A 25,724-nucleotide genomic window follows, 5' to 3' on the forward strand; every position below is an offset into this window, starting at 1 on the left:
TGATGGATACGTAATGAGCAGTCACTCACTACTATCATGGGACTTATTACTTTATTCCGTGTTACAGCGTTCAACCTACATAATGCTTTGTGTATTTAAATCTACATCTTGTAATAATTGAACTGAAAAACCGACCTTTTTAAAAAGCACCAATCGCTCATCTCCATTTGGGACAGACATTATCGCTCAGGACCGCTGTAACTGTAAGGGATCTCATCCTGTTATTTCCCCTCTTTCAATTGGATAGGGAATGTGTTACGTGATCGACAATGTGCCCTTTGACCTGCATGTAATTCTAGATAAGTGCTCCTCGCCCTTTTTGCTTTTGAGTTCCTTCTAAACATGAGACTAGCAGCAGTCATGTGTTTGTTCTTCTGTCCTCTCTACTCGTGTGCCTTGCCTCCACCTTGTGACAGGTAACATTTTTGCTACCTTGATTTCTTTTGGGGGGGGGGGGCTCTTTTATGAACCTATTATGAATGATCTTGAACCATGTTGCTCTGTTATTCGAAAGCTGAACTTTGGTTCCTGGGGAAGTGTGTTTATGACTCGGGATTGATGCATGGCGTTCTGATAGAACTCAGCAACATGTCTGTGAGGGTGGATTGGCTCTGTTCAAAGAGGCTTAAACATTAACACAGACCTGAGAAATTGGATTGGGATTTTAGATTTAGACCTGCATCTTCTGTAATGTCGGTTTGATGCAGGTTATTTTATGGGTGTTTAACCTGTCATCCAGATAACATTTTATTTAATGATTAACTCCTCAGTGAGATCTACTGTTACGGGGACATCCTGAGGCAGGTTCAGACCGCCAAACTGTTTGATGACGACAAGCACTTTGTGGATATGAAGCTGAAGTCAGCCCCTGGTAAGTCTAGTAGGGGAATCAGTCAGCCCCTGGTAAGTCTAGTAGGGGAATCAGTCAGCCCCTGGTCAGTCTAGTAGGGGAATCAGTCAGCCACTGGTCAGTCTCGTAGGGGAATGAGTCAGCCCCTGGTCAGTCTCATAGGGGAATCAGTCAGCCCCTGGTCAGTCTCGTAGGGGAATCAGTCAGCCCCTGGTCAGTCTCGTAGGGGAATCAGTCAGCCCCTGGTCAGTCTCGTAGGGGAATCAGTCAGCCCCTGGTCAGTCTAGTAGGGGAATCAGTCAGCCCCTGGTCAGTCTAGTAGGGGAATCAGTCAGCCCCTGGTCAGTCTAGTAGGGGAATCAGTCAGCCCCTGGTCAGTCTAGTAGGGGAATCAGTCAGCCCCTGGTCAGTCTAGTAGGGGAATCAGTCAGCCCCTGGTCAGTCTAGTAGGGGAATCAGTCAGCCCCTGGTCAGTCGTAGGTGAATCAGTCAGCCCCTGGTCAGTCGTAGGTGAATCAGTCAGCCCCTGGTCAGTCGTAGGTGAATCAGTCCCAATACAGGCTTTGTGCCTCTAATGTCTGCTGTTTCTCTGCTTGAGGACAGGGGCCGTATTTATCAAGCTTCTCAGGAGGATTGTTGATAAAGGATCAGGTTTAACTGTTAGACTTCTGAAACCTTTAAAGGAAGTCATGTGACTGAAAATTATTTAAAAAAATAAAGATTACAGATTAAATAAAGATGATTGATGAATCGTCAGAGTACTGATCTAGGATCAGAGATCACTCCTATCTCTCCACCTGATCACCTCCCTTCATACCCTCAGTAATGATCCTGACAGCATTTCACAACCTGACACATGGAGATACAAACTCTGTCCCGCCTGCCGTACTGCGAGACTTCCTGCACACGTACTTTGACGAACCAGGGAAAGAGTTTGCGCCGTGGACCCCACCTGACTGGCATGACAAGTGAGAGAGCCAATCATTCTGATTGATCCTGACCACACTGAGGTGTGAAATGTTTTGAGTCCAAAATGTCTCCCTCTTCCTTGTAAGTAGTGCACTCTGTAGGGAATAGTGTGCCATTTTTGGACTCAAGAAGGAGTCTGTTCTATCCGATACAAGTCATGTTCTGTGTGCAGGCCACAGTTCCTGGCTGGAATAGCAGATGCAGAACTGCGTAGCTGGGCCGAGAAGCTGCACCATCTGTGGAAGTCTCTTGGGAGAAAGGTGATCTCATCGATAAACCCTATCAGTTAGATTTACTCACCTCCTACGTCCTCTGTCACCTCCTGTTGAAGAAAGTCTACGTTAGTGAAGAGGAGTGAGTCTGGATGGTTGTGCGCGTGTTTGAAATGAGAAGATTCTCGTTCTCCGCTCGCGAGCCATGAGGCAACTGTGGGATCCACCCGTTAATGCCAGTTGCACTAATGGCTCGCGAGCGGAGAACGAGAATCTTCTCATTTCAAACACGCGCACAACCATCCAGACTCACACCGCTTCATTACCTTTCATTGACTTTCTTCAAACTGTTCACAACACATTAAGTTAGTTGTGCAAGACAATTCATAGATTAAAAATAAGTAGCATATCGTTTTAAATGAGTGCATGTTTTTCTGACGAAACAAAAGCTAATTCAAAGGGGGGTGGGGCAGATTTCCAAACTTTTCAGCGGCAGCTTGTGCTTCCTCGCCTAAAGTAGACTAGGAGGAGGAGGAGGGGACGACCGTCTTCCGTTCGCCTACTAACAAATTGACACGGGATGATGCACAAGTTGTATCGGAGATACGCTAACAAGATGCCTCTCCCCCGTAACAATGGGAGTCGTCCACAAAGCGGCACGGCTGTCTAGCTCCCGTCTATCCTGTCTTTGGATGGGTGGGTTGTTGACGTCAACCGCCTGTATTGAAAGGAGATACTATTAACTAACCTCATGCTCTGAATATGCATAGCTATCTGGAGAGAACTCTGATGGGAAGTGTTTTTCGTTCAAAGTGGCTGGGATGTAATAATAATAATAATAATAATAAGAGATGTCACGTGTCCTACTTAATATCAGAACACTCATAACTCCTTAAATATTACGAAACATCTATTCGAGCAAATAAACCTCACGCAGCAAATATACCATTCACTTTTATTTTTGACCAAATTCAACACCTCCATACAATTCATTGACCTCCATACAAAAACTCCTTGCTTGGAGGGCGAAACAACATATCGCCCCCTGCTGGAGGGAGACAGATTTCCCACCGAGCCTCTCCTTCCTCTGTGGTCCTTTGCTGAAGAGTTTTGAAATCTGCCACACCCCTTTTTTTTAAAAGCTATTGTTTTCTCGCTGGAGAAAAGTGTGCCAACATAAAACAATAAAATAATATATGCTACATATCCTCTAGCTAGTAGTTGTAGTGTAGTAGTTGTAGTGTAGTTGTAGTGTACTGGTAGTTGTAGTGTACTGGTAGTTGTAGTGTACTGGTAGTTGTAGTGTACTGGTAGTTGTAGTGTACTGGTAGTTGTAGTGTACTGGTAGTTGTAGTGTACTGGTAGTTGTAGTGTACTTGTAGTGTAGTTGTAGTGTAGTTGTAGTGTAGTAGTTGTAGTGTACTGTAGTGGTAGTTGTGTGTAGTTGTAGTGTACTGTAGTAGTTGTAGTGTACTTGTAGTAGTAGTTGTAGTGTACTGGTAGTTGTAGTACTGGTAGTTGTAGTGTGGTAGTTGTAGTGTACTGGTAGTTGTAGTACTGTAGTTGTAGTGTACTTGTAGTAGTAGTTGTAGTGTACTGGTAGTTGTAGTGTACTGGTAGTTGTAGTGTACTGGTAGTTGTAGTGTACTGGTAGTTGTAGTGTACTGGTAGTTGTTGTACTGGTAGTTGTGGTAGTTGTAGTGTACTGGTAGTTGTAGTGTAAGTGGTAGTTGTAGTGTACTGGTAGTTGTAGTGTACTGTAGTTGTAGTGTACTTGTAGTAGTTGTAGTGTAGTAGTTGTAGTGTACTGGTAGTTGTAGTTGTAGTTGTAGTGTATGTACTTGTAGTTGTTTTGTAGTTGTAGTGTACTGGTAGTTGTATTGTAGTTGTAGTACTTGTTGTAGTGTACTGGTAGTTGTAGTGTACTTGTAGTAGTTGTTGTAGTAGTAGTTGTAGTGTACTGGTAGTTGTAGTGTAGTAGTGTAGTAGTTGTAGTGTACTTGTAGTTGTAGTGTACTGTAGTTGTAGTGTGGTTGTAGTAGTTGTAGTAGTAGTAGTAGTTGTAGTGTACTTGTAGTTGTAATGTACTTGTAGTGTAGTAGTAGTAATTGTAGTAGTTGTTGTAGTGTACTTGTAGTTGTAGTTGTAGTGTACTTGTAGTGTAATTGTAGTAGTTGTTGTAGTGTACTTACAGTACGTCTGGTCAAATATGATGTGGTAGTCAACAATGAGTGTGTGTGTGTGTGTGTGTGTGTGTGTGTGTGTGTGTGTGTGTGTGTGTGTGTGTGTGTGTGTGTGTGTGTGTGTGTGTGTGTGTGTGTGTGTGTGTGTGTGTGTGTGTGTACCAGAGCAGTGCTAACGTGAACTCTATTGTGTGTGTACCAGATCAGTAGTGATGCTTTGGCCCACCCAGAACAGTACTCTCAGATCTTCACCCCCCACCCTTTCATCGTACCTGGAGGACGCTTCAGGGAGCTGTACTATTGGTCAGTGAAGCTGTCACTCTCTCTGTACTGCTCTGTCTGCATATAGCAGACCAAAATGAAATCAAATCCAATCAAATCTAATGTTATTTGTCACATACACATGGTTAGCAGATGTTAATGCGAGTGTAGCGAAATGCTTGTTCTTCTAGTTCCGACAATGCAGTGATAACCAACAAGTAATCTAGCTAACAATTCCAAAACTACTGTCTTATACACAGTGTAAGGGGATAAGGAACATGTACATAAGGATATATGAATGAGTGATGGTACAGAGCAGCATACAGTAGATGGTATCGAGTACAGTATATACATATGAGATGAGTGTGTAGACAAAGTAAACAAAGTGGCATAGTTAAAGTGGCTAGTGATACATGTGTTACATAAGGATGCAGTCGATGATGTAGAGTACAGTATATACATATGCATATGAGATGAATAATGTAGGGTAAGTAACATTATATAAGGTAGCATTGTTTAAAGTGGCTAGCATGGTCACTCTCTCTGTACTGCTCTCTGTACTGCTCTGTCTGCATATAGCAGACCATGGTCACTCTCTCTGTACTGTACTGCTCTGTCTCTAGGGCTACACAGACTGGGGTTAGGGGTCTGACTGCTAGCAGACTGGGCAGGTTAGGGGGTCTGACTGCTAGCAGACTGGGCAGGTTAGGGGGTCTGACTGCTAGCAGACTGGGCAGGTTAGGGGGTCTGACTGCTAGCAGGTAGGACTACACAGACTGGGCAGGTTAGGGGGTCTGACTAATGCTGGCCCTCTATGGGGACAGACAGGCCTGTTCATTCAGAGACCTTACCTCTCAGAGCCCTCCAGGTGTCTGGCTAGACTGTAAACTCTCCTTCCAGACTCATATTAAACATCTCCAATCCAAAATCAAATCTAGAATCAGCTTTCTATTCCGCAACAAAGCCTCCTTCACTCACGCCGCCAAACTTACCCTAGTAAAACTGACTATCCTACCGATCCTCGACTTCGGCGATGTCATCTACAAAATAGCCTCCAACACTCTACTCAGCAAATTGGATGCAGTCTATCACAGTGCCATCCGTTTTGTTACCAAAGCACCTTATACCACCCACCACTGCGACCTGTATGCTCTAGTTGGCTGGCCCTCGCTACATATTCGTCGCCAGACCCACTGGCTCCAGGTCATCCACAAGTCCATGCTAGGTAAAACTCTGCCTTATCTCAGTTCACTGGTCACGATGGCAACACCCATCCGTAGCACGCGCTCCAGCAGGTGTATCTCACTGATCATCCCCAAAGCCAACACCTCATTTGGCCGCCTTTCGTTCCAGTTCTCTGCTGCCTGTGACTGGAACAAATTGCAAAAATCACTGAAGTTGGAGACTTTTATCTCCCTCACCAACTTCAAACATCTGCTATCTGAGCAGCTAACCGATCGCTGCAGCTGTACACAGTCTATCGGTAAATAGCACACCCATTTTTACCTACCTCATCCCCATAATGTTTTTATTTACTTTTCTTCTCTTTTGCACACCAGTATCTCTACCTGTACATGTTCATCTGATCATTTTTCACTCCAGTGTTAATCTGATAAATTGTAATGATTCACTCCTATGGCCTATTTATTGCCTCCTCATGACTTTTGCACACAATGTATATAGATTTTATTTTCTCTACTGTGTCATTGACTTGTTTATTGTGTTACTGGCTTGTTTATTGTTTTACTGCATGTGTAACTCTGTGTTGTTGTCTGTTCACACTGCTTTGCTTTATCTTGGCCAGGTCGCAGTTGTAAATGAGAACTTGTTCTCAACTGGCCTACCTGGTTAAATAAAGGTGAAATTAATAAAAGAGCCCTCAGGGGACAGACAGGCCTGTTCATTCAGAGACCTTACCTCTCAGAGCCCTCCAGGGGACAGACAGGCCTTACCTCTCAGAGCCCTCCAGGGGACAGACAGACCTTACCTCTCAGAGCCCTCCAGGGGACAGACAGGCCTGTTCATTCAGAGACCTTACCTTACCTTCCTCCCAGGGACTCCTACTGGGTGATCAATGGTCTCCTGCTCTCTGAGATGACAGACACCGCCCGTGGGATGATCCTCAACTTCATCCACCTCATCAACCGGTGAGCTGCAACTGTTGTCTCTGTCCGTTTGTCCTGTCATGTCCATCTGCCTGTGTCCATCTGCCTGTCATGTCCATCTGCCCATCTGCCTGTCATGTCCATCTGCCTGTCATGTCCATCTGCCTGTCATGTCTATCTGCCTGTCATGTCCATCTGCCTGTCATGTCCATCTGCCTGTCATGTCCATCTGCCTGTCATGTCCATCTGCCTGTCATGTCCATCTGCCTGTCATGTCCATCTGCCTGTCATGTCTATTCACCACCAAAGAGGTAAGTTGTGCCAACTCCCTGAATATTAAGTGCCCAGACTCTTTACATAAACATTGATGCTGTGTGTGATAGGTGCTAGAACTCTGACTCCTGAGTCTCTGGTTGGCTCGGGGACAACCATTAACAGTATAGTCAGATGTCCAGGAGAATTATTCAGACCTCTTGACTTTTTCCACATTTTGTTACGTTACAGCCTTATTAAAAAAATGGATTCCCTCATCAATCTACACACAATACCCCTAATGACATCACAATACCCCTAATGACATCACAATACTCCCTAATGACATCACAAGACCCCCTAATGACATCACAATACCCCCTAATGACATCACAATACTCCCTAATGACATCACAATACCCCCTAATGACATCACAATACCCCCTAATGACATCACAATACCCCCTAATGACATCACAATACCCCTAATGACATCACAATACCCCTAATAACATCACAATACCCCTAATGACATCACAATACCCCTAATGACATCACAATACCCCTAATGCCATCACAATACCCCTAATGACATCACAATACCCCCTAATGACATCACAATACCCCTAATGACATCACAATACCCCTAATGACATCACAATACTCCCTAATGACATCACAATACCCCTAATGACATCACAATACCCCTAATGACATCACAATACTCCCTAATGACATCACAATACCCCCTAATGACATCACAATACCCCTAATGACATCACAATACTCCCTAATGACATCACAATACCCCATAATGACATCACAATACCCCATAATGACATCACAATACCCCATAATGACATCACAATACCCCTAATGACATCACAATACCCCTAATGACATCACAATACCCCATAATGACATCACAATACCCCATAATGACATCACAATACCCCTAATGACATCACAATACCCCATAATGACATCACAATACCCCTAATGACATCACAATACCCCTAATGACATCACAATACCCCTAATGACATCACAATACCCCTAATGACATCACAATACCCCTAATAACATCACAATACCCCTAATGACATCACAATACCCCTAATGACATCACAATACCCCTAATGACATCACAATACTCCCTAATGACATCACAATACCCCATAATGACATACCCCATAATGACCTCACAATACCCCCTAATGACATCACAATACCCCATAATGACATCACAATACCCCTAATGACATCACAATACCCCCTAATGACATCACAATACCCCCTAATGACATCACAATACCCCATAATGACATCACAATACCCCCTAATGACATCACAATACATTTACATTTACATTTACATTTAAGTCATTTAGCAGACGCTCTTATCCAGAGCGACTAATACCCCCTAATGACATCACAATACCCCTAATGACATCACAATACCCCATAATGACATCACAATACCCCTAATGACATCACAATACCCCTAATGACATCACAATACCCCTAATGACATCACAATACCCCTAATGACATCACAATACCCCATCATGACATCACAATACCCCTAATGACATCACAATACCCCCTAATGACATCACAATACCCCTAATGACATCACAATACCCCTAATGACATCACAATACCCCCTAATGACATCACAATACCCCTAATAACATCACAATACCCCTAATAACATCACAATACCCCTAATGACATCACAATACCCCATAATGACATCACAATACCCCTAATAACATCACAATACCCCATAATGACATCACAATACCCCTAATAACATCACAATACCCCATAATGACATCACAATACCCCTAATGACATCACAATACCCCATAATGACATCACAATACCCCTAATAACATCACAATACCCCATAATGACATCACAATACCCCTAATGACATCACAATACCCCATAATGACATCACAATACCCCTAATAACATCACAATACCCCATAATGACATCACAATACCCCCTAATAACATCACAATACCCCATAATGACATCACAATACCCCCTAATAACATCACAATACCCCATAATGACATCACAATACCCCATAATGACATCACAATACCCCATAATGACATCCCAATACCCCATAATGACATCACAATACCCCCTAATAACAAAGCAAGAACTGTTTTTTGGTTGTTGTTTTTTTGCAAATGTGTTAAACATAACAGATTCCTTATTTACATAAGTATTCACACCCTTTGCTTTGAGGAAATTGATCTCAGGTGCTTCCGGTTTCCGTTGATCATCCTTGAGATATTTCTACAACTTGATTGGGGTCCACCTGTGATAAATTCAATTGATTTGGACATGATTTGAAAAGGCAAACACCTGTCTATATAAGGTCTCACAGTTGACAGTGCATGTCAGAGCAAAAACCAAGCCATGAGGTTAAAGGAATTGTCCGTAGAGCTCAGAGACAGGATCGTGTCGAGGCACAGATCTGGGGAAGGGTACCAAAACATTTCTGCAGCATTGAAGGTCCTCAAGAACACAGTGGCCTCCATCGTTCTTAAATGGAAGAAGTTTGGAGCCACCAAGACTCTTCCTAGAGCTGGTCGCCTGGTCAAACTGAGCAATTGGGGTAGAAGGGCCTTGGTCAGGATGACCAGGAACCCAATGGTCACTCGTACAGAGATCTAGAGTTCCTCTGTGGAGATGGGAGAACCTTCCAGAAGAACAACCATCTCTGCAGCACTCCACCAATCAGGCCTTTACGTTTTAGTGGCCAGATGGTAGCCACTCCTCTGTAAAAGGCACATGACAGCCGACTTGGAGTTTGCCAAAAGCCACCTAAAGGACCAAGATAACGCAGGAGTAGCTTCAGCACAAGTCTCTGAATGTCTTCGAGTGGCCCAGCCATAGCCCGGACTTGAACCCAATTGAATCCCTGGAGAGACCTGAAGATAGCTGTGCAGCGACACTCCTTAATCCAACCTGACAGAGCTTGAGAGGATCTGCAGAGAAGAATGGGAGAAACTCCCCAAATACAGGTGTGCCAAGCTTGTAGCGTCATACCCAAGAAGACTCGAGGCTGGAATCTCTGCCAAAGGTGCTTCAACAAAGTACTGAGTAAAGGCTCTGAATATTTATGTAAATATTATTTAACATTTTTAATACATTAGCAAAAATGTATAAAAAAAGTTTTGTCTTTGTCTTTACGGGGTGAAAAAACTTTTCAATAAATATTAGAATAAGGCTGTAACGTCACAAAATGTGGAAAAAGTCAAGGGGTCTGAATTCTCTCCGATTGCACCGTAGGTTAGAATTACCTTACATACAATGTTTTATTTGTCAATTTAAAGAACACAATACAACCACAAATCTGGATACAATGTTTTTTTTAAATCATCAAATGAAAGATACAAAACGAATGGAATTTTTTGTAATATCTACATTTTCTTTTTTCCATTCCTCCCTCTCCAGATATGGTTTCATCCCCAACGGGGCCAGAGTTTACTACGAGCGTCGCAGTCAGCCCCCCTTCCTGTCTCTGATGGTGGAGAGTTACTATCAGACCACTAACGACACAGATTTCCTCAGGTAGTTACTATCAGACCACTAACGACACAGATTTCCTCAGGTAGTTACTATCAGACCACTAACGACACAGATTTCCTCAGGTAGTTACTATCAGACCACTAACGACACAGATTTCCTCAGGTAGTTACTATCAGACCACTAACGACACAGATTTCCTCAGGTAGTTACTATCAGACCACTAACGACACAGATTTCCTCAGGTAGTTACTATCAGACCACTAACGACACAGAATTCCTCAGGTAGTTACTATCAGACCACTAACGACACAGATTTCCTCAGGTAGTTACTATCAGACCACTAACGACACAGAATTCCTCAGGTAGTTACTATCAGACCACTAACGACACAGAATTCCTCAGGTAGTTACTATCAGACCACTAACGACACAGATTTCCTCAGGTAGTTACTATCAGACCACTAACGACACAGAATTCCTCAGGTAGTTACTATCAGACCACTAACGACACAGAATTCCTCAGGTAGTTACTATCAGACCACTAACGACACAGATTTCCTCAGGTAGTTACTATCAGACCACTAACGACACAGATTTCCTCAGGTAGTTACTATCAGACCACTAACGACACAGAATTCCTCAGGTAGTTACTATCAGACCACTAACGACACAGAATTCCTCAGGTAGTTACTATCAGACCACTAACGACACAGATTTCCTCAGGTAGTTACTATCAGACCACTAACGACACAGATTTCCTCAGGTAGTTACTATCAGACCACTAACGACACAGATTTCCTCAGGTAGTTACTATCAGACCACTAAAAACAAAGAATTCCTCACTTAGTTAATATCAGACCACTAATTCCTTTGATTCCTTTTTCCCCACCATTTTGTTTATGACGAGCGCTTGTCGTGAATGGGGCTTGTCGTGAATGGGGGCTTGTCGTGAATGGGGGCTTGTCGTGAATGGGGCTTGTCGTGAATGGGGCTTGTCGTGAATGGGGCTTGTCGTGAATGGGGCTTGTCGTGAATGGGGCTTGTCGTGAATGGATGAGATGCTCAAAGGCGTCCATTCTAAAGGTTGGCAGAACTCTCTGTTCAGGTTGTAACGGTTTTGACTTGAGGTTATTGGTTGTAGGGGTGACACGTAGGTCGTGCCTACCAGAGAAACAATTGATTTCTCCTTTTGGTTTGGGAGGGAATGAGTCTTGTCTGGTCCGTCCACGTCTACACCAATACAAAGGACTCATGGAAATACTCTTTTCATAAACCCTGAAAACATTGGAAATAACTTCATAACTGTTATTTTGCGTGGGTTGTATTACTAGCACAAAATGATATAACAAACGATGAGCTCTGGTTCCTCAAGAAAAGTCCCGTGCCTCGGGCCGACAAGAGTCCAGCCTGGGAAAAGGAGTCGCGCAATGTTTCCCCGTTCATAAAGTGTAGTGGAACCAACCCAGTCTCAATCACACAATCAAAATATCAACTCTTTTACCACACAACCATAAAGAGTATCAAATCTCAGTAGTCTTCCATTTGGATTATAATCCCAACCTACTCTACTGTGTAGGACTGCTCTGCCAGCCCTAGATTATAATCCCAACCTACTCTACTGTGTAGGACTGTTCTGACAGCCCTAGATTATAATCCCAACCTACTCTACTGTGTAGGACTGCTCTGCCAGCCCTAGATTATAATCCCAACCTACTCTACTGTGTAGGACTGTTCTGCCAGCCGTAGATTATAATCCCAACCTACTCTACTGTGTAGGACTGTTCTGCCAGCCCTAGATTATAATCCCAACCTACTCTACTGTGTAGGACTGTTCTGCCAGCCCTAGATTATAATCCCAACCTACTCTACTGTGTAGGACTGTTCTGCCAGCCCTAGATTATAATCCCAACCTACTCTACTGTGTAGGACTGCTCTGCCAGCCCTAGATTATAATCCCAACCTACTCTACTGTGTAGGACTGTTCTGCCAGCCCTAGATTATAATCCCAACCTACTCTACTGTGTAGGACTGCTCTGCCAGCCCTAGATTATAATCCCAACCTACTCTACTGTGTAGGACTGCTCTGCCAGCCCTAGATTATAATCCCAACCTACTCTACTGTGTAGGACTGTTCTGCCAGCCGTAGATTATAATCCCAACCTACTCTACTGTGTAGGACTGTTCTGCCAGCCCTAGATTATAATCCCAACCTACTCTACTGTGTAGGACTGTTCTGCCAGCCCTAGATTATAATCCCAACCTACTCTACTGTGTAGGACTGTTCTGCCAGCCCTAGATTATAATCCCAACCTACTCTACTGTGTAGGACTGCTCTGCCAGCCCTAGATTATAATCCCAACCTACTCTACTGTGTAGGACTGTTCTGCCAGCCCTAGATTATAATCCCAACCTACTCTACTGTGTAGGACTGCTCTGCCAGACCTAGATTATAATCCCAACCTACTCTACTGTGTAGGACTGTTCTGCCAGCCCTAGATTATAATCCCAACCTACTCTACTGTGTAGGACTGCTCTGCCAGCCCTAGATTATAATCCCAACCTACTCTACTGTGTAGGACTGTTCTGCCAGCCCTAGATTATAATCCCAACCTACTCTACTGTGTAGGACTGCTCTGCCAGCCCTAGATTATAATCCCAACCTACTCTACTGTGTAGGACTGCTCTGCCAGCCCTAGATTATAATCCCAACCTACTCTACTGTGTAGGACTGTTCTGCCAGCCCTAGATTATAATCCCAACCTACTCTACTGTGTAGGACTGTTCTGCCAGCCCTAGATTATAATCCCAACCTACTCTACTGTGTAGGACTGTTCTGCCAGCCCTAGATTATAATCCAAACCTACTCTACTGTGTAGGACTGTTCTGCCAGCCCTAGATTATAATCCAAACCTACTCTACTGTGTAGGACTGTTCTGCCAGCCCTAGATTATAATCCCAACCTACTCTACTGTGTAGGACTGTTCTGCCAGCCCTAGATTATAATCCCAACCTACTCTACTGTGTAGGACTGTTCTGCCAGCCCTAGATTATAATCCCAACCTACTCTACTGTGTAGGACTGCTCTGCCAGCCCTAGATTATAATCCCAACCTACTCTACTGTGTAGGACTGTTCTGCCAGCCCTAGATTATAATCCCAATTTACTCTACTGTGTAGGACTGTTCTGCCAGCCCTAGATTATAATCCCAACCTACTCTACTGTGTAGGACTGCTCTGCCAGCCCTAGAGTATAATCCCAACCTACTCTACTGTGTAGGACTGTTCTGCCAGCCGTAGATTATAATCCCAACCTACTCTACTGTGTAGGACTGTTCTGCCAGCCCTAGATTATAATCCCAACCTACTCTACTGTGTAGGACTGTTCTGCCAGCCCTAGATTATAATCCCAACCTACTCTACTGTGTAGGACTGTTCTGCCAGCCCTAGATTATAATCCCAACCTACTCTACTGTGTAGGACTGCTCTGCCAGCCCTAGATTATAATCCCAACCTACTCTACTGTGTATGACTGTTCTGCCAGCCCTAGATTATAATCCCAACCTACTCTTCTGTGTAGGACTGCTCTGCCAGCCCTAGATTATAATCCCAACCTACTCTACTGTGTAGGACTGCTCTGCCAGCCCTAGATTATAATCCCAACCTACTCTACTGTGTAGGACTGCTCTGCCAGCCCTAGATTATAATCCCAACCTACTCTACTGTGTAGGACTGCTCTGCCAGCCCTAGATTATAATCCCAACCTACTCTACTGTGTAGGACTGTTCTGCCAGCCCTAGATTATAATCCCAACCTACTCTACTGTGTAGGACTGTTCTGCCAGCCCTAGATTATAATCCCAACCTACTCTACTGTGTAGGACTGTTCTGCCAGCCCTAGATTATAATCCCAACCTACTCTACTGTGTAGGACTGTTCTGCCAGCCCTAGATTATAATCCCAACCTACTCTACTGTGTAGGACTGTTCTGCCAGCCCTAGATTATAATCCCAACCTACTCTACTGTGTAGGACTGTTCTGCCAGCCCTAGATTATAATCCCAACCTACTCTACTGTGTAGGACTGCTCTGCCAGCCCTAGATTATAATCCCAACCTACTCTACTGTGTAGGACTGTTCTGCCAGCCCTAGATTATAATCCCAACCTACTCTACTGTGTAGGACTGTTCTGCCAGCCAGCTGTGTAAGACCTAGATTATAATCCCAACCTACTCTACTGTGTAGGACTGTTCTGCCAGCCCTAGATTATAATCCCAACCTACTCTACTGTGTAGGACTGTTCTCTGCCAGCCCTAGATTATAATCCCAACCTACTCTACTGTGTAGGACTGTTCTGCCAGCCCTAGATTATAATCCCAACCTACTCTACTGTGTAGGACTGCTCTGCCAGCCCTAGATTATAATCCCAACCTACTCTACTGTGTAGGACTGTTCTGCCAGCCCTAGATTATAATCCCAACCTACTCTACTGTGTAGGACTGCTCTGCCAGCCCTAGATTATAATCCCAACCTACTCTACTGTGTAGGACTGCTCTGCCAGCCCTAGATTATAATCCCAACCTACTCTACTGTGTAGGACTGTTCTGCCAGCCCTAGATTATAATCCCAACCTACTCTACTGTGTAGGACTGCTCTGCCAGCCCTAGATTATAATCCCAACCTACTCTACTGTGTAGGACTGTTCTGCCAGCCCTAGATTATAATCCCAACCTACTCTACTGTGTAGGACTGCTCTGCCAGCCCTAGATTATAATCCCAACCTACTCTACTGTGTAGGACTGTTCTGTCAGCCCTAGATTATAATCCCAACCTACTCTACTGTGTAGGACTGTTCTGCCAGCCCTAGATTATAATCCCAACCTACTCTACTGTGTAGGACTGTTCTGCCAGCCCTAGATTATAATCCCAACCTACTCTACTGTGTAGGACTGTTCTGCCAGCCCTAGATTATAATCCCAACCTACTCTACTGTGTAGGACTGTTCTGCCAGCCCTAGATTATAATCCCAACCTACTCTACTGTGTAGGACTGTTCTGCCAGGCCTAGATTATAATCCCAACCTACTCTACTGTGTAAAACTGCTCTGCCAGCCCTAGATTATAATCCCAACCTACTCTACTGTGTAGGACTGTTCTGCCAGCCCTAGATTATAATCCCAACCTACTCTACTGTGTAGGACTGTTCTAAATATAAATAAATATATGCCATTTAGCAGACGCTTTTATCCAAAGCGACTTACAGTCATGTGTGCATACATTCTACGTATGGGTGGTCCCGGGGATCGAATCCACTACCCTGGCGTTACAAGCGCCATGCTCTACCAACTGAGCTGCCAGCCCTAGATTATAATCCCAACCTACTCTACTGTGTAGGACTGTTCTGCCAGCCCTAGATTATAATCCCAACCTACTCTACTGTGTAGGACTGTTCTGCCAGCCCTAGATTATAATCCCAACCTACTCTACTGTGTAGGACTGTTCTGCCAGCCCTAGATTATAATACCAACCTACTCTGTGTAGGACTGCTCTGCCAGCCCTAGATTATAATCCCAACCTACTCTACTGTGTAGGACTGTTCTGCCAGCCCTAGATTATAATCCCAACCTACTCTACTGTGTAGGACTGCTCTGCCAGCCCTAGATTATAATCCCAACCTACTCTACTGTGTAGGACTGTTCTGCCAGCCCTAGATTATAATCCAACCTACTCTACTGTGTAGGACTGTTCTGCCAGCCCTAGATTATAATCCCAACCTACTCTACTGTGTAGGATTGTTCTGCCAGCCCTAGATTATAATCCCAACCTACTCTACTGTGTACGACTGTTCTGCCAGCCCTAGATTATAATCCCAACCTACTCTACTGTGTACGACTGTTCTGCCAGCCCTAGATTATAATCCCAACCTACTCTACTGTGTAGGACTGCTCTGCCAGCCCTAGATTATAATCCCAACCTACTCTACTGTGTAGGACTGCTCTGCCAGCCCTATATTATAATCCCAACCTACTCTACTGTGTAGGACTGTTCTGCCAGCCCTAGATTATAATCCCAACCTACTCTACTGTGTAGGACTGTTCTGCCAGCCCTAGATTATAATCCCAACCTACTCTACTGTGTTGGACTGCTCTGCCAGCCCTAGATTATAATCCCAACCTACTCTGTATAGGACTGTTCTGCCAGCCCTAGATTATAATCCCCATCTACTTTACTGTGTAGGACTCCTCTGCCAGCCCTATATTATAATCCCAACCTACTTTACTGTGTAGGACTGCTCTGCCAGCCCTAGATTATAATCCCAACCTACTCTATTGTATAGGACTGCTCTGCCAGCCCTAGATTATAATCCCAACCTACTCTATTGTGTAGGACTGCTCTGCCAGCCCTCTATTATAATCCCAACCTACTCTATTGTGTAGGACTGCTCTGCCAGCCCTAGATTATAATCCCAACACTCTACTGTGTAGGACTGCTCTGCCAGCCCTAGATTATAATCCCAACCTACTCTACTGTATAGGACTGCTCTGCCAGCCCTAGATTATAATCCCAACCTACTCTACTGTGTAGGACTGCTCTGCCAGCCCCTATTATAATCCCAACCTACTCTACTGTGTAGGACTGCTCTTCCAGCCCTAGATTATAATCCCAACACTCTACTGTGTAGGACTGCTCTGCCAGCCCTAGATTATAATCCCAACCTACTCTACTGTGTAGGACTGCTCTGCCAGCCCTAGATTATAATCCCAACCTACTCTACTGTGTAGGACTGCTCTGCCAGCCCTAGATTATAATCCCAACCTACTCTACTGTGTAGGACTGCTCTGCCAGCCCTAGATTATAATCCCAACCTACTCTACTGTGTAGGACTGCTCTGCCAGCCCTAGATTATAATCCCAACCTACTCTACTGTGTAGGACTGCTCTGCCAGCCCTAGATTATAATCCCAACCTACTCTACTGTGTATGACTGCTCTGCCAGCCCTAGATTATAATCCCAACCTACTCTACTGTGTAGGACTGCTCTGCCAGCCCTAGATTATAATCCCAACCTACTCTACTGTGTAGGACTGCTCTGCCAGCCCTAGATTATAATCCCAACCTACTCTACTGTGTATGACTGCTCTTCCAGCCCTAGATTATAATCCCAACACTCTACTGTGTAGGACTGCTCTGCCAGCCCTAGATTATAATCCCAACCTACTCTACTGTGTAGGACTGCTCTGCCAGCCCTAGATTATAATCCCAACACTCTACTGTGTAGGACTGCTCTGCCAGCCCTAGATTATAATCCCAACCTACTCTACTGTGTATGACTGCTCTTCCAGCCCTAGATTATAATCCCAACACTCTACTGTGTAGGACTGCTCTTCCAGCCCTAGATTATAATCCCAACACTCTACTGTGTAGGACTGCTCTGCCAGCCCTAGATTATAATCCCAACCTACTCTACTGTGTAGGACTGCTCTTCCAGCCCTAGATTATAATCCCAACCTACTCTACTGTGTATGACTGCTCTTCCAGCCCTAGATTATAATCCCAACACTCTACTGTGTAGGACTGCTCTGCCAGCCCTAGATTATAATCCCAACCTACTCTACTGTGTAGGACTGCTCTGCCAGCCCTAGATTATAATCCCAACCTACTCTACTGTGTATGACTGCTCTTCCAGCCCTAGATTATAATCCCAACACTCTACTGTGTAGGACTGCTCTTCCAGCCCTAGATTATAATCCCAACACTCTACTGTGTAGGACTGCTCTGCCAGCCCTAGATTATAATCCCAACCTACTCTACTGTGTCGGACTGCTCTGCCAGCCCTAGATTATAATCCCAACCTACTCTACTGTGTAGGACTGCTCTGCCAGCCCTAGATTATAATCCCAACCTACTCTACTGTGTAGGACTGTTCTGCCAGCCCTAGATTATAATCCCAACCTACTCTACTGTGTAGGACTGCTCTGCCAGCCCTAGATTATAATCCCAACCTACTCTACTGTGTAGGACTGTTCTGCCAGCCCTAGATTATAATCCCAACCTACTCTACTGTGTAGGACTGCTCTGCCAGCCCTAGATTATAATCCCAACCTACTCTACTGTGTAGGACTGTTCTGCCAGCCCTAGATTATAATCCCAACCTACTCTACTGTGTAGGACTGTTCTGCCAGCCCTAGATTATAATCCCAACCTACTCTACTGTGTAGGACTGCTCTGCCAGCCCTAGATTATAATCCCAACCTACTCTACTGTGTAGGACTGCTCTGCCAGCCCTAGATTATAATCCCAACCTACTCTACTGTGTAGGACTGCTCTGCCCGCTCTAGAGCAGGAGTACCTGTTCTGGATGCGGAACCGCTCTGTGGCCGTTGAAGTGAAGGGGAATAAGCATGTTCTGAACCGTTATGATGTACAGGTCGGCCTGCCCAGGTAAGGAACCCAACAGGAACATTACCCTCATCCCCTTCAATACAAGACACTTTTGTCCATCTGTCACAACACAAAATCCCACCCATGTATTTTTGGAGTGGATTTGTTTGTGTGTGTCTGTATCTGTGTGTTGCGTCTTACTTTTCTTCCAGACCGGAGTCCTACAGTGATGATCTAGAGCTGGCTGAAGGTCTGACCGAGGGTAAACGTTAATTCCCTACTTCATGAACAAACAACATTCCCATCATGAACACACTATCTATCGGGTTGGTCTGAAGTGGTGTACTTTAGAGTAGAGGGAAGCCCTTTTGAGACCTGGTCTTTACCTGCGTCCACCCCCCTGAACTCAGATGCTGCAGAGAGGCTGTGGAAAGAGCTGCATTCAGGAGCAGAGTCCGGGTGGGACTTCTCGTCTCGCTGGTTTGTGGACGGCCTGGGGAACAACAACGGATCTCTGAAAGACACCAGAACCAGTCTGCTCATTCCTACAGACCTCAACGCTCTGCTCTGTCGCAACGAAAGGACACTGGCTCACTTCTACAGGACGCTGGGTGAGGAGAATGACTTGCCACATATAGCCTTTGACTAGCTAGCGGAAGGAATTTTCTTTACCACCTGTTCTAGTTACAACCTCTGGGCCCTAGGTACAACCTCTGGGCCCTAGCTACAACCTCTGGGCCCTAGCTACAACCTCTGGGCCCTAGCTATAACCTCTGGGCCCTAGGTACAACCTCTGGGCCCTAGCTACAACCTCTGGGCCCTAGCTACAACCTCTGGGCCCTAGCTATAACCTCTGGGCCCTAGGTACAACCTCTGGGCCCTAGGTACAACCTCTGGGCCCTAGCTACAACCTCTGGGCCCTAGCTACAACCTCTGGGCCCTAGCTATAACCTCTGGGCCCTAGCTACAACCTCTGGGCCCTAGCTATAACCTCTGGGCCCTAGCTACAACCTCTGGGCCCTAGCTACAACCTCTGGGCCCTAGCTACAACCTCTGGGCCCTAGCTACAACCTCTGGGCCCTAGCTACAACCTCTGGGCCCTAGCTACAACCTCTGGGCCCTAGCTACAACCTCTGGGCCCTAGCTACAACCTCTGGGCCCTAGCTACAACCTCTGGGCCCTAGCTACAACCTCTGGGCCCTAGCTACAACCTCTGGGCCCTAGCTATAACCCCTGGGCCCTAGATATTTGTCAGCAGGTCATGTGGTCCAGTAAAAGTCCTGTATAATCTGCTGTTCCAGGTAATGAGTCTGAAGCAGCGCGGTATGACAAAGCTGTATCAGCCAGACAAGAGGCCATAGAGGCAGTGCTGTGGGATGAGAAGAGGGGCGTCTGGTTGGACTACAGCCTGGTAACCAACACCTCCCACCCTGCATTCTACCCCACTAACCTGGCCCCTGTCTGGGCAGACTGCTACTCCCAGCCTTCCATGGGACAGAAGGCACTACACTATCTACAGGTTAGTTTAGCTTGCTGGTCCCAAGACCTCGCTCTTTGTGAAAAGAATCAGTGTCCTGTTGAAATACTGTGACTGAAAGAGCATGTACATTGATTTGTCACTGAAAAATACACACGCCCATTGAGTTACTGTAGCAATGTGTATTTATAGTAGTTAGTGTTAAATCCCTCCCTCCCTATGCTGATAGGTGGGATGGGCTGAAGGGTGGGATTAAAGCATTTGTTGATGTATTTTTGTTTTAGATATAAAAGCCCCATGTACTGTATGTCAAATGTATAGGTAACGTATGTACAATTGAAGTCGGAAGTTTACATTACACTTAGGTTGGAGTCATTAACTCGTTTTTCAAACCACTCCACACACTATAGTTTTTGGCAAGTCGGTTAGGACATCTACTTTGTGCATGACACAAGTCATTTTTCCAACAGTTGTTTACAGACAGATTTATTTCACTTATAATTCACTGTATCACAATACCAGTGGGTCAGAAGTTTACATACACTAAGTTGACTGTGCCTTCAAACAGCTTGGAAAATTCCAGAAAATGATGTCAAGGCTTTAGAAGCTTCTGATAGTTTGGAGGAAAAAGGGGGAGGCTTGCAAGCCGAAGAACACCATCCCAACCGTGAAGCACGGGGCGGCAGCATCATGTTGTGGGGGTGCTTTTCTGCAGGGGGGACTGGTGGACTTCACAAAATAGATGGCATCATGAGGGAGGAAAGTTATGTGGATATATTGAAGCAACATCTCAAGACATCAGTCGGGAAGTTAAATCTTGGTCTTAAATGGGTCTTCCAAATGGACAATGACCCCAAGCATACTTCCAAATGGACAATGACCCCAAGCATACTTCCAAATGGACAATGACCCCAAGCATACTTCCAAATGGACAATCATACTTCCAAATGGACAATGACCCAAATGGACAAGCATACTTCCAAATGGACAATGACCCCAAGCATACTTCCAAATGGACAATGACCCCAAGCATACTTCCAAATGGACAATGACCCCAAGCATACTTCCAAATGGACAATGACCCCAAGCATACTTCCAAATGGACAATGACCCCAAGCATACTTCCAAATGGACAATGACCCCAAGCATACTTCCAAATGGACAATGACCCCAAGCATACTTCCAAAGTTGTGGCAGAATGTCGTAAAGACAACAAAGCCCTGACCTCAATCCTATACACCATTTGTGGGCAGAACTGAAAAACTGTGTGCGAGCAAGGAGCCCGACAAACCTGACTGTTACACTCTGTCAGGAGGAACGGGACAACATTCATAATGTATTTGGCTACGGTGTAAACTTTCGACTTCAACTGTATATATCGTTTTTTTTTAAAAGCGGTCAAAAAAACAAAGATATTTGTCCTCCGAAGAGGGGGCGGTTTAATAAAACAAAAATAAAAATCCTTCCTTCCTTCCTTCCTTCCTTCCTTCCTTCCTTCCTTCCTTCCTTCCTTCCTTCCTTCCTTCCTTCCTTCCTTCCTTCCTTCCTTCCTTCCTTACTTCCTTCCTTCCTTCCTTCCTTCCTTCCTTCCTTCCTTCCTTTCCTCCCTCTGTAGACTAGTGGTGGTCTTGCGTTCCCCAACGGTGTCCCTACGTCCCTGGTTGACAGTGGTCAGCAGTGGGACTACCCCAACGCATGGCCCCTCTACAACACATACTCATCCAAGGTAGGACCTAGTTAACCCTGATATGGTTTTCATGTTGCATCCCAAATGACACCCTATGTCCGTATAAGGTGCACAATCACGCCTGTCCAATCGGTCACTCTGTTATCTTCCAATCAGGCCTGTCCAGTCTGCCCTCACAGGAAGCTAGAGAGCTGGGGTTTGATTTGGCTCAGCGCTGGATCAGAACCAACTGGCTGGCCTACGTCAAGTATGAAGCCATGTTTGAGAAGGTGATTAAGAAGAGGTTTATAATGTGTGTGACCACAATGAGGTGCAGGGTGATGTTGCCCCTAGACAAGGGTTGGTAATAGGCCAAAACCAGCCCGCAAATTAGATATTTTTTTTCTCTTCTCCACCCCAAGGTTTTAGGTGGCTAAATCTATTTGCCCTAGACAACATTCACGGGTCAGTTTAGCATTTCCCCACTAATGGTTGGGATTGGCGGAAAGCTGATCCTAGATCTGCATCTAGGAGAGCCCATAATGACATTGGCGGAGGGAAAGCTGATCCTAGATCTGCATCTAGGAGAGCCCATAATGACATTGGCGGAGGGAAAGCTGATCCTAGATCTGCATCTAGGAGAGCCCATAATGACATTGGCGGAGGGAAAGCTGATCCTAGATCTGCATCTAGGAGAGCCCATAATGACATTGGCGGAGGGAAAGCTGATCCTAGATCTGCATCTAGGAGAGCCCATAATGACATTGGCGGAGGGAAAGCTGATCCTAGACCTGCATCTAGGAGAGCCCGTAATGACATTGGCGGAGGGAAAGCTGATCCTAGATCTGCATCTAGGAGAGCCCGTAATGACATTGGCGGAGGGAAAGCTGATCCTAGATCTGCATCTAGGAGAGCCCGTAATGACATTGGCGGAGGGAAAGCTCATCCTAGATCTGCATCTAGGAGAGCCCATAATGACATTGGCGGAGGGAAAGCTGATCCTAGATCTGCATCTTGGAGTGCCCATAATGACATTGGCGGAGGAAAAGCTGATCCTAGATCTGCATCTAGGAGAGCCCATCATGACATTGGCGGAGGGAAAGCTGATCCTAGATCTGCATCTAGGAGAGCCCATAATGACATTCTGCTGATCCTAGATCTGCATCTAGGAGAGCCCATAATGACATTGGGAAAGCTGATCTTAGATCTGCATCTAGGAGAGCCCATAATGACATTGGCGGAGGGAAAGCTGATCCTAGATCTGCATCTAGGAGAGCCCATAATGACATTGGCGGAGGGAAAGCTGATCTTAGATCTGCATCTAGGAGAGCCCATAATGACATTGGCGGAGGGAAAGCTGATCCTAGATCTGCATCTAGGAGAGCCCATAATGACATTGGCGGAGGGAAAGCTGATCCTAGATCTGCATCTAGGAGAGCCCATAATGACATTGGCGGAGGGAAAGCTGATCCTAGATCTGCATCTAGGAGAGCCCATAATGACATTGGCGGAGGGAAAGCTGATCCTAGATCTGCATCTAGGAGAGCCCATAATGACAATATATCCACAACACGTACACATTGTGCCTTTTTCATAAAAGCTCAACGAATCTGGGGTTTTGTTTTCTCTCTCTGTCAGTATGATGTGAACGGAGATGGGAAGCCGGGCGGAGGAGGAGAATATGAAGTTCAGGTACACTAGGATATGATCTCATCTTAAAAGTTGCTCTGGATAAGAGCGTCTGCTAAATGACTCAAATGGAAATGTTCATCTCTAGTCTTTTGTATTTTACTTTTTTCAAACTCATCTTTTTGAGTTGATTCTGTGTGTGTCTGTGTTGTAGTTGGGATTTGGTTGGACCAATGGTGTGGCTCTCCAGCTCCTGTCTCAGTACGGCGACCGGCTCTCCTCTGGCAGCAACGGAAACAGCTTCACCTCGTGTCTAAGCATCAGCGTCTCTGTGGCCCTGCTCTGCTCAGCCCAAACTCTGTTCCTATGAAATACAATGGGTGTAGGGTGGAGTTGCCCCTAGACGCTGATCTCGGGTCAGTTTTCCCCACCAATAGTTAGGATTGGGGCGGAGTAAGCTGATCCTTGATCTGTACGTTGGGGGGGACTTCACTTCGGAGCTTTTAAAATGCTTAGAGGAGGATGTTGATTGGTTAAACTGTACAGAGTCTGAAACTGAAGATGATTTTAAACTCTCTGTTTCCCCTGCTAACTATCATTGTGTGTGTGTGATGTCGTGGAAATTTCCTCTATTTACCAAATCATGAGATCAAACCACACACAAGTGAGAGTTAGTTATCACAAAGTCCATCTTTAATTATATGAGCTCTATCACAACCCTGTGACTCTCAGATCAATTCAGTGTCTATCAATGAATTCTCTGAGAGTCTCTTCCACATTTCAACTGAGGTCCTTTATAGCAAAGACACACACTGGATAAGACGGCATCAGCATAATTCATCGTTCAGCTTTGTCTCCTTTCTCAAACCCCAGAACCATAAACCAATCCTCCATATCAACAGGCATATATCAAATCCATCCTATCTTGACAAGATCACAGAGACACACTGACTGGCACACAGACATTGTGGAGCCAAGAGATACACGCTTGACCTCTCCCCTCTCTCCGGCCCAAACAACTTAGTCTTGACATAGAACAGATACTGCAACCCGGCCACAGTATTATACAAACACATTCTGATGAGAAGTAACTTACAAACATATGATGAATATAAAACATCTTACCTATTGTAACGGTTTTGACTTGAGGTTATTATTTATAGGGGTGCCAGGTAGGTTGTGCCTACCAGAGAAAACATTGGTTTCTCCTTTTAGTTTGGGTGGGAATGAGTCCCATCTGGTCCGTCAAGTCTACACCAATACAAAGGACTTATGTAAAAGTCAGGATGGAAATAAACTTTTCATAAACCCTTAAAACATTGGAAAGAACTTTAAAAACAACTATACTCTGTTGCGTGGGTTGTATTAGCAACATCAATGATTACACACACATATAATAATATAACACAATGAGTTCTGGTTCCTCCAGAAATGTCCTGTACCTCGGGCCTAAAAAGAGTCCAGCCCGGTAACGGAGTTCAGTGAACTCAAGTGACTTTTGTCACGCAATGTTTGTCCGTTCATTCAGTGTAGTGTAAACCCAGTATTAAAAATACAATCAATATAACAATTTTACCACAGAACTTTAAAGCGTATAATAATAATAATATATGCCATTTAGCAGACGCTTTTATCCAAAGCGACTTACAGTCATGTGTGCATACATTCTACGTATGGGTGGTCCCGGGGATCGAACCCACTACCCTGACGTTACAAGCGCCATGCTCTACCAACTGAGCTACACAGGACCACCACGTATCAACTCTTACTAAGTCCTCAACTACAACTAACTACATAAATCATCACAGTATACCTTACATCAAAACAAATGAAATACCGTATACAAAAAGGTGGTAGTCAGTCAGTCAGTCGGTCAGTCAGACAATCCAATCCGCCAATAGATCTCCCACGGAGAAAGGCCACGAAGAACGGAGAGGTGTAGTCCAGGGACGCAAAGAGTGGATCCGATCCTGGGTAAACTCTCTTAGGCTACAAAACAACCTGAATAGAGAAGCTTCGGAACTGAGGGTTGAACACATCCTCAGTCACGTCTCCATCACAACCCCACAACCCCACTTTCGCGCAGCTGATGCTGGCTATTTAATTAGGAATTAAAGGAAAGCGCCCTATTGGAAGGAGCTGCACTGAGACGGTTCAGAAAAATTCAGGGCCGTCACAGTATGTTACCAACT

The 25,724-nt window shown here is 45.1% G+C and overlaps 1 protein-coding gene across 1 annotated transcript; it reads left to right on the forward strand.

Moving 5' to 3' along the window:
* The first annotated feature begins 314 nt into the window (after positions 1-314).
* Positions 315-24,491, forward strand: LOC124005880 (trehalase-like). The gene is given in 16 exon segments (XM_046315512.1): positions 315-416; positions 771-871; positions 1,674-1,818; positions 1,992-2,079; positions 4,417-4,517; positions 6,530-6,622; positions 10,313-10,429; positions 18,698-18,820; positions 18,973-19,022; positions 19,171-19,371; positions 20,062-20,279; positions 21,853-21,934; positions 21,937-21,963; positions 22,081-22,193; positions 23,542-23,595; positions 23,747-24,491. Coding segments are annotated over 16 exon segments (1,743 nt in total). The 5' UTR covers positions 315-342; the 3' UTR covers positions 23,903-24,491.
* The last annotated feature ends 1,233 nt before the right edge of the window (positions 24,492-25,724 follow it).

This window comes from Oncorhynchus gorbuscha, linkage group LG19 (assembly GCF_021184085.1).
Source record: "Oncorhynchus gorbuscha isolate QuinsamMale2020 ecotype Even-year linkage group LG19, OgorEven_v1.0, whole genome shotgun sequence".
Lineage (NCBI taxonomy): Eukaryota > Metazoa > Chordata > Actinopteri > Salmoniformes > Salmonidae > Oncorhynchus > Oncorhynchus gorbuscha.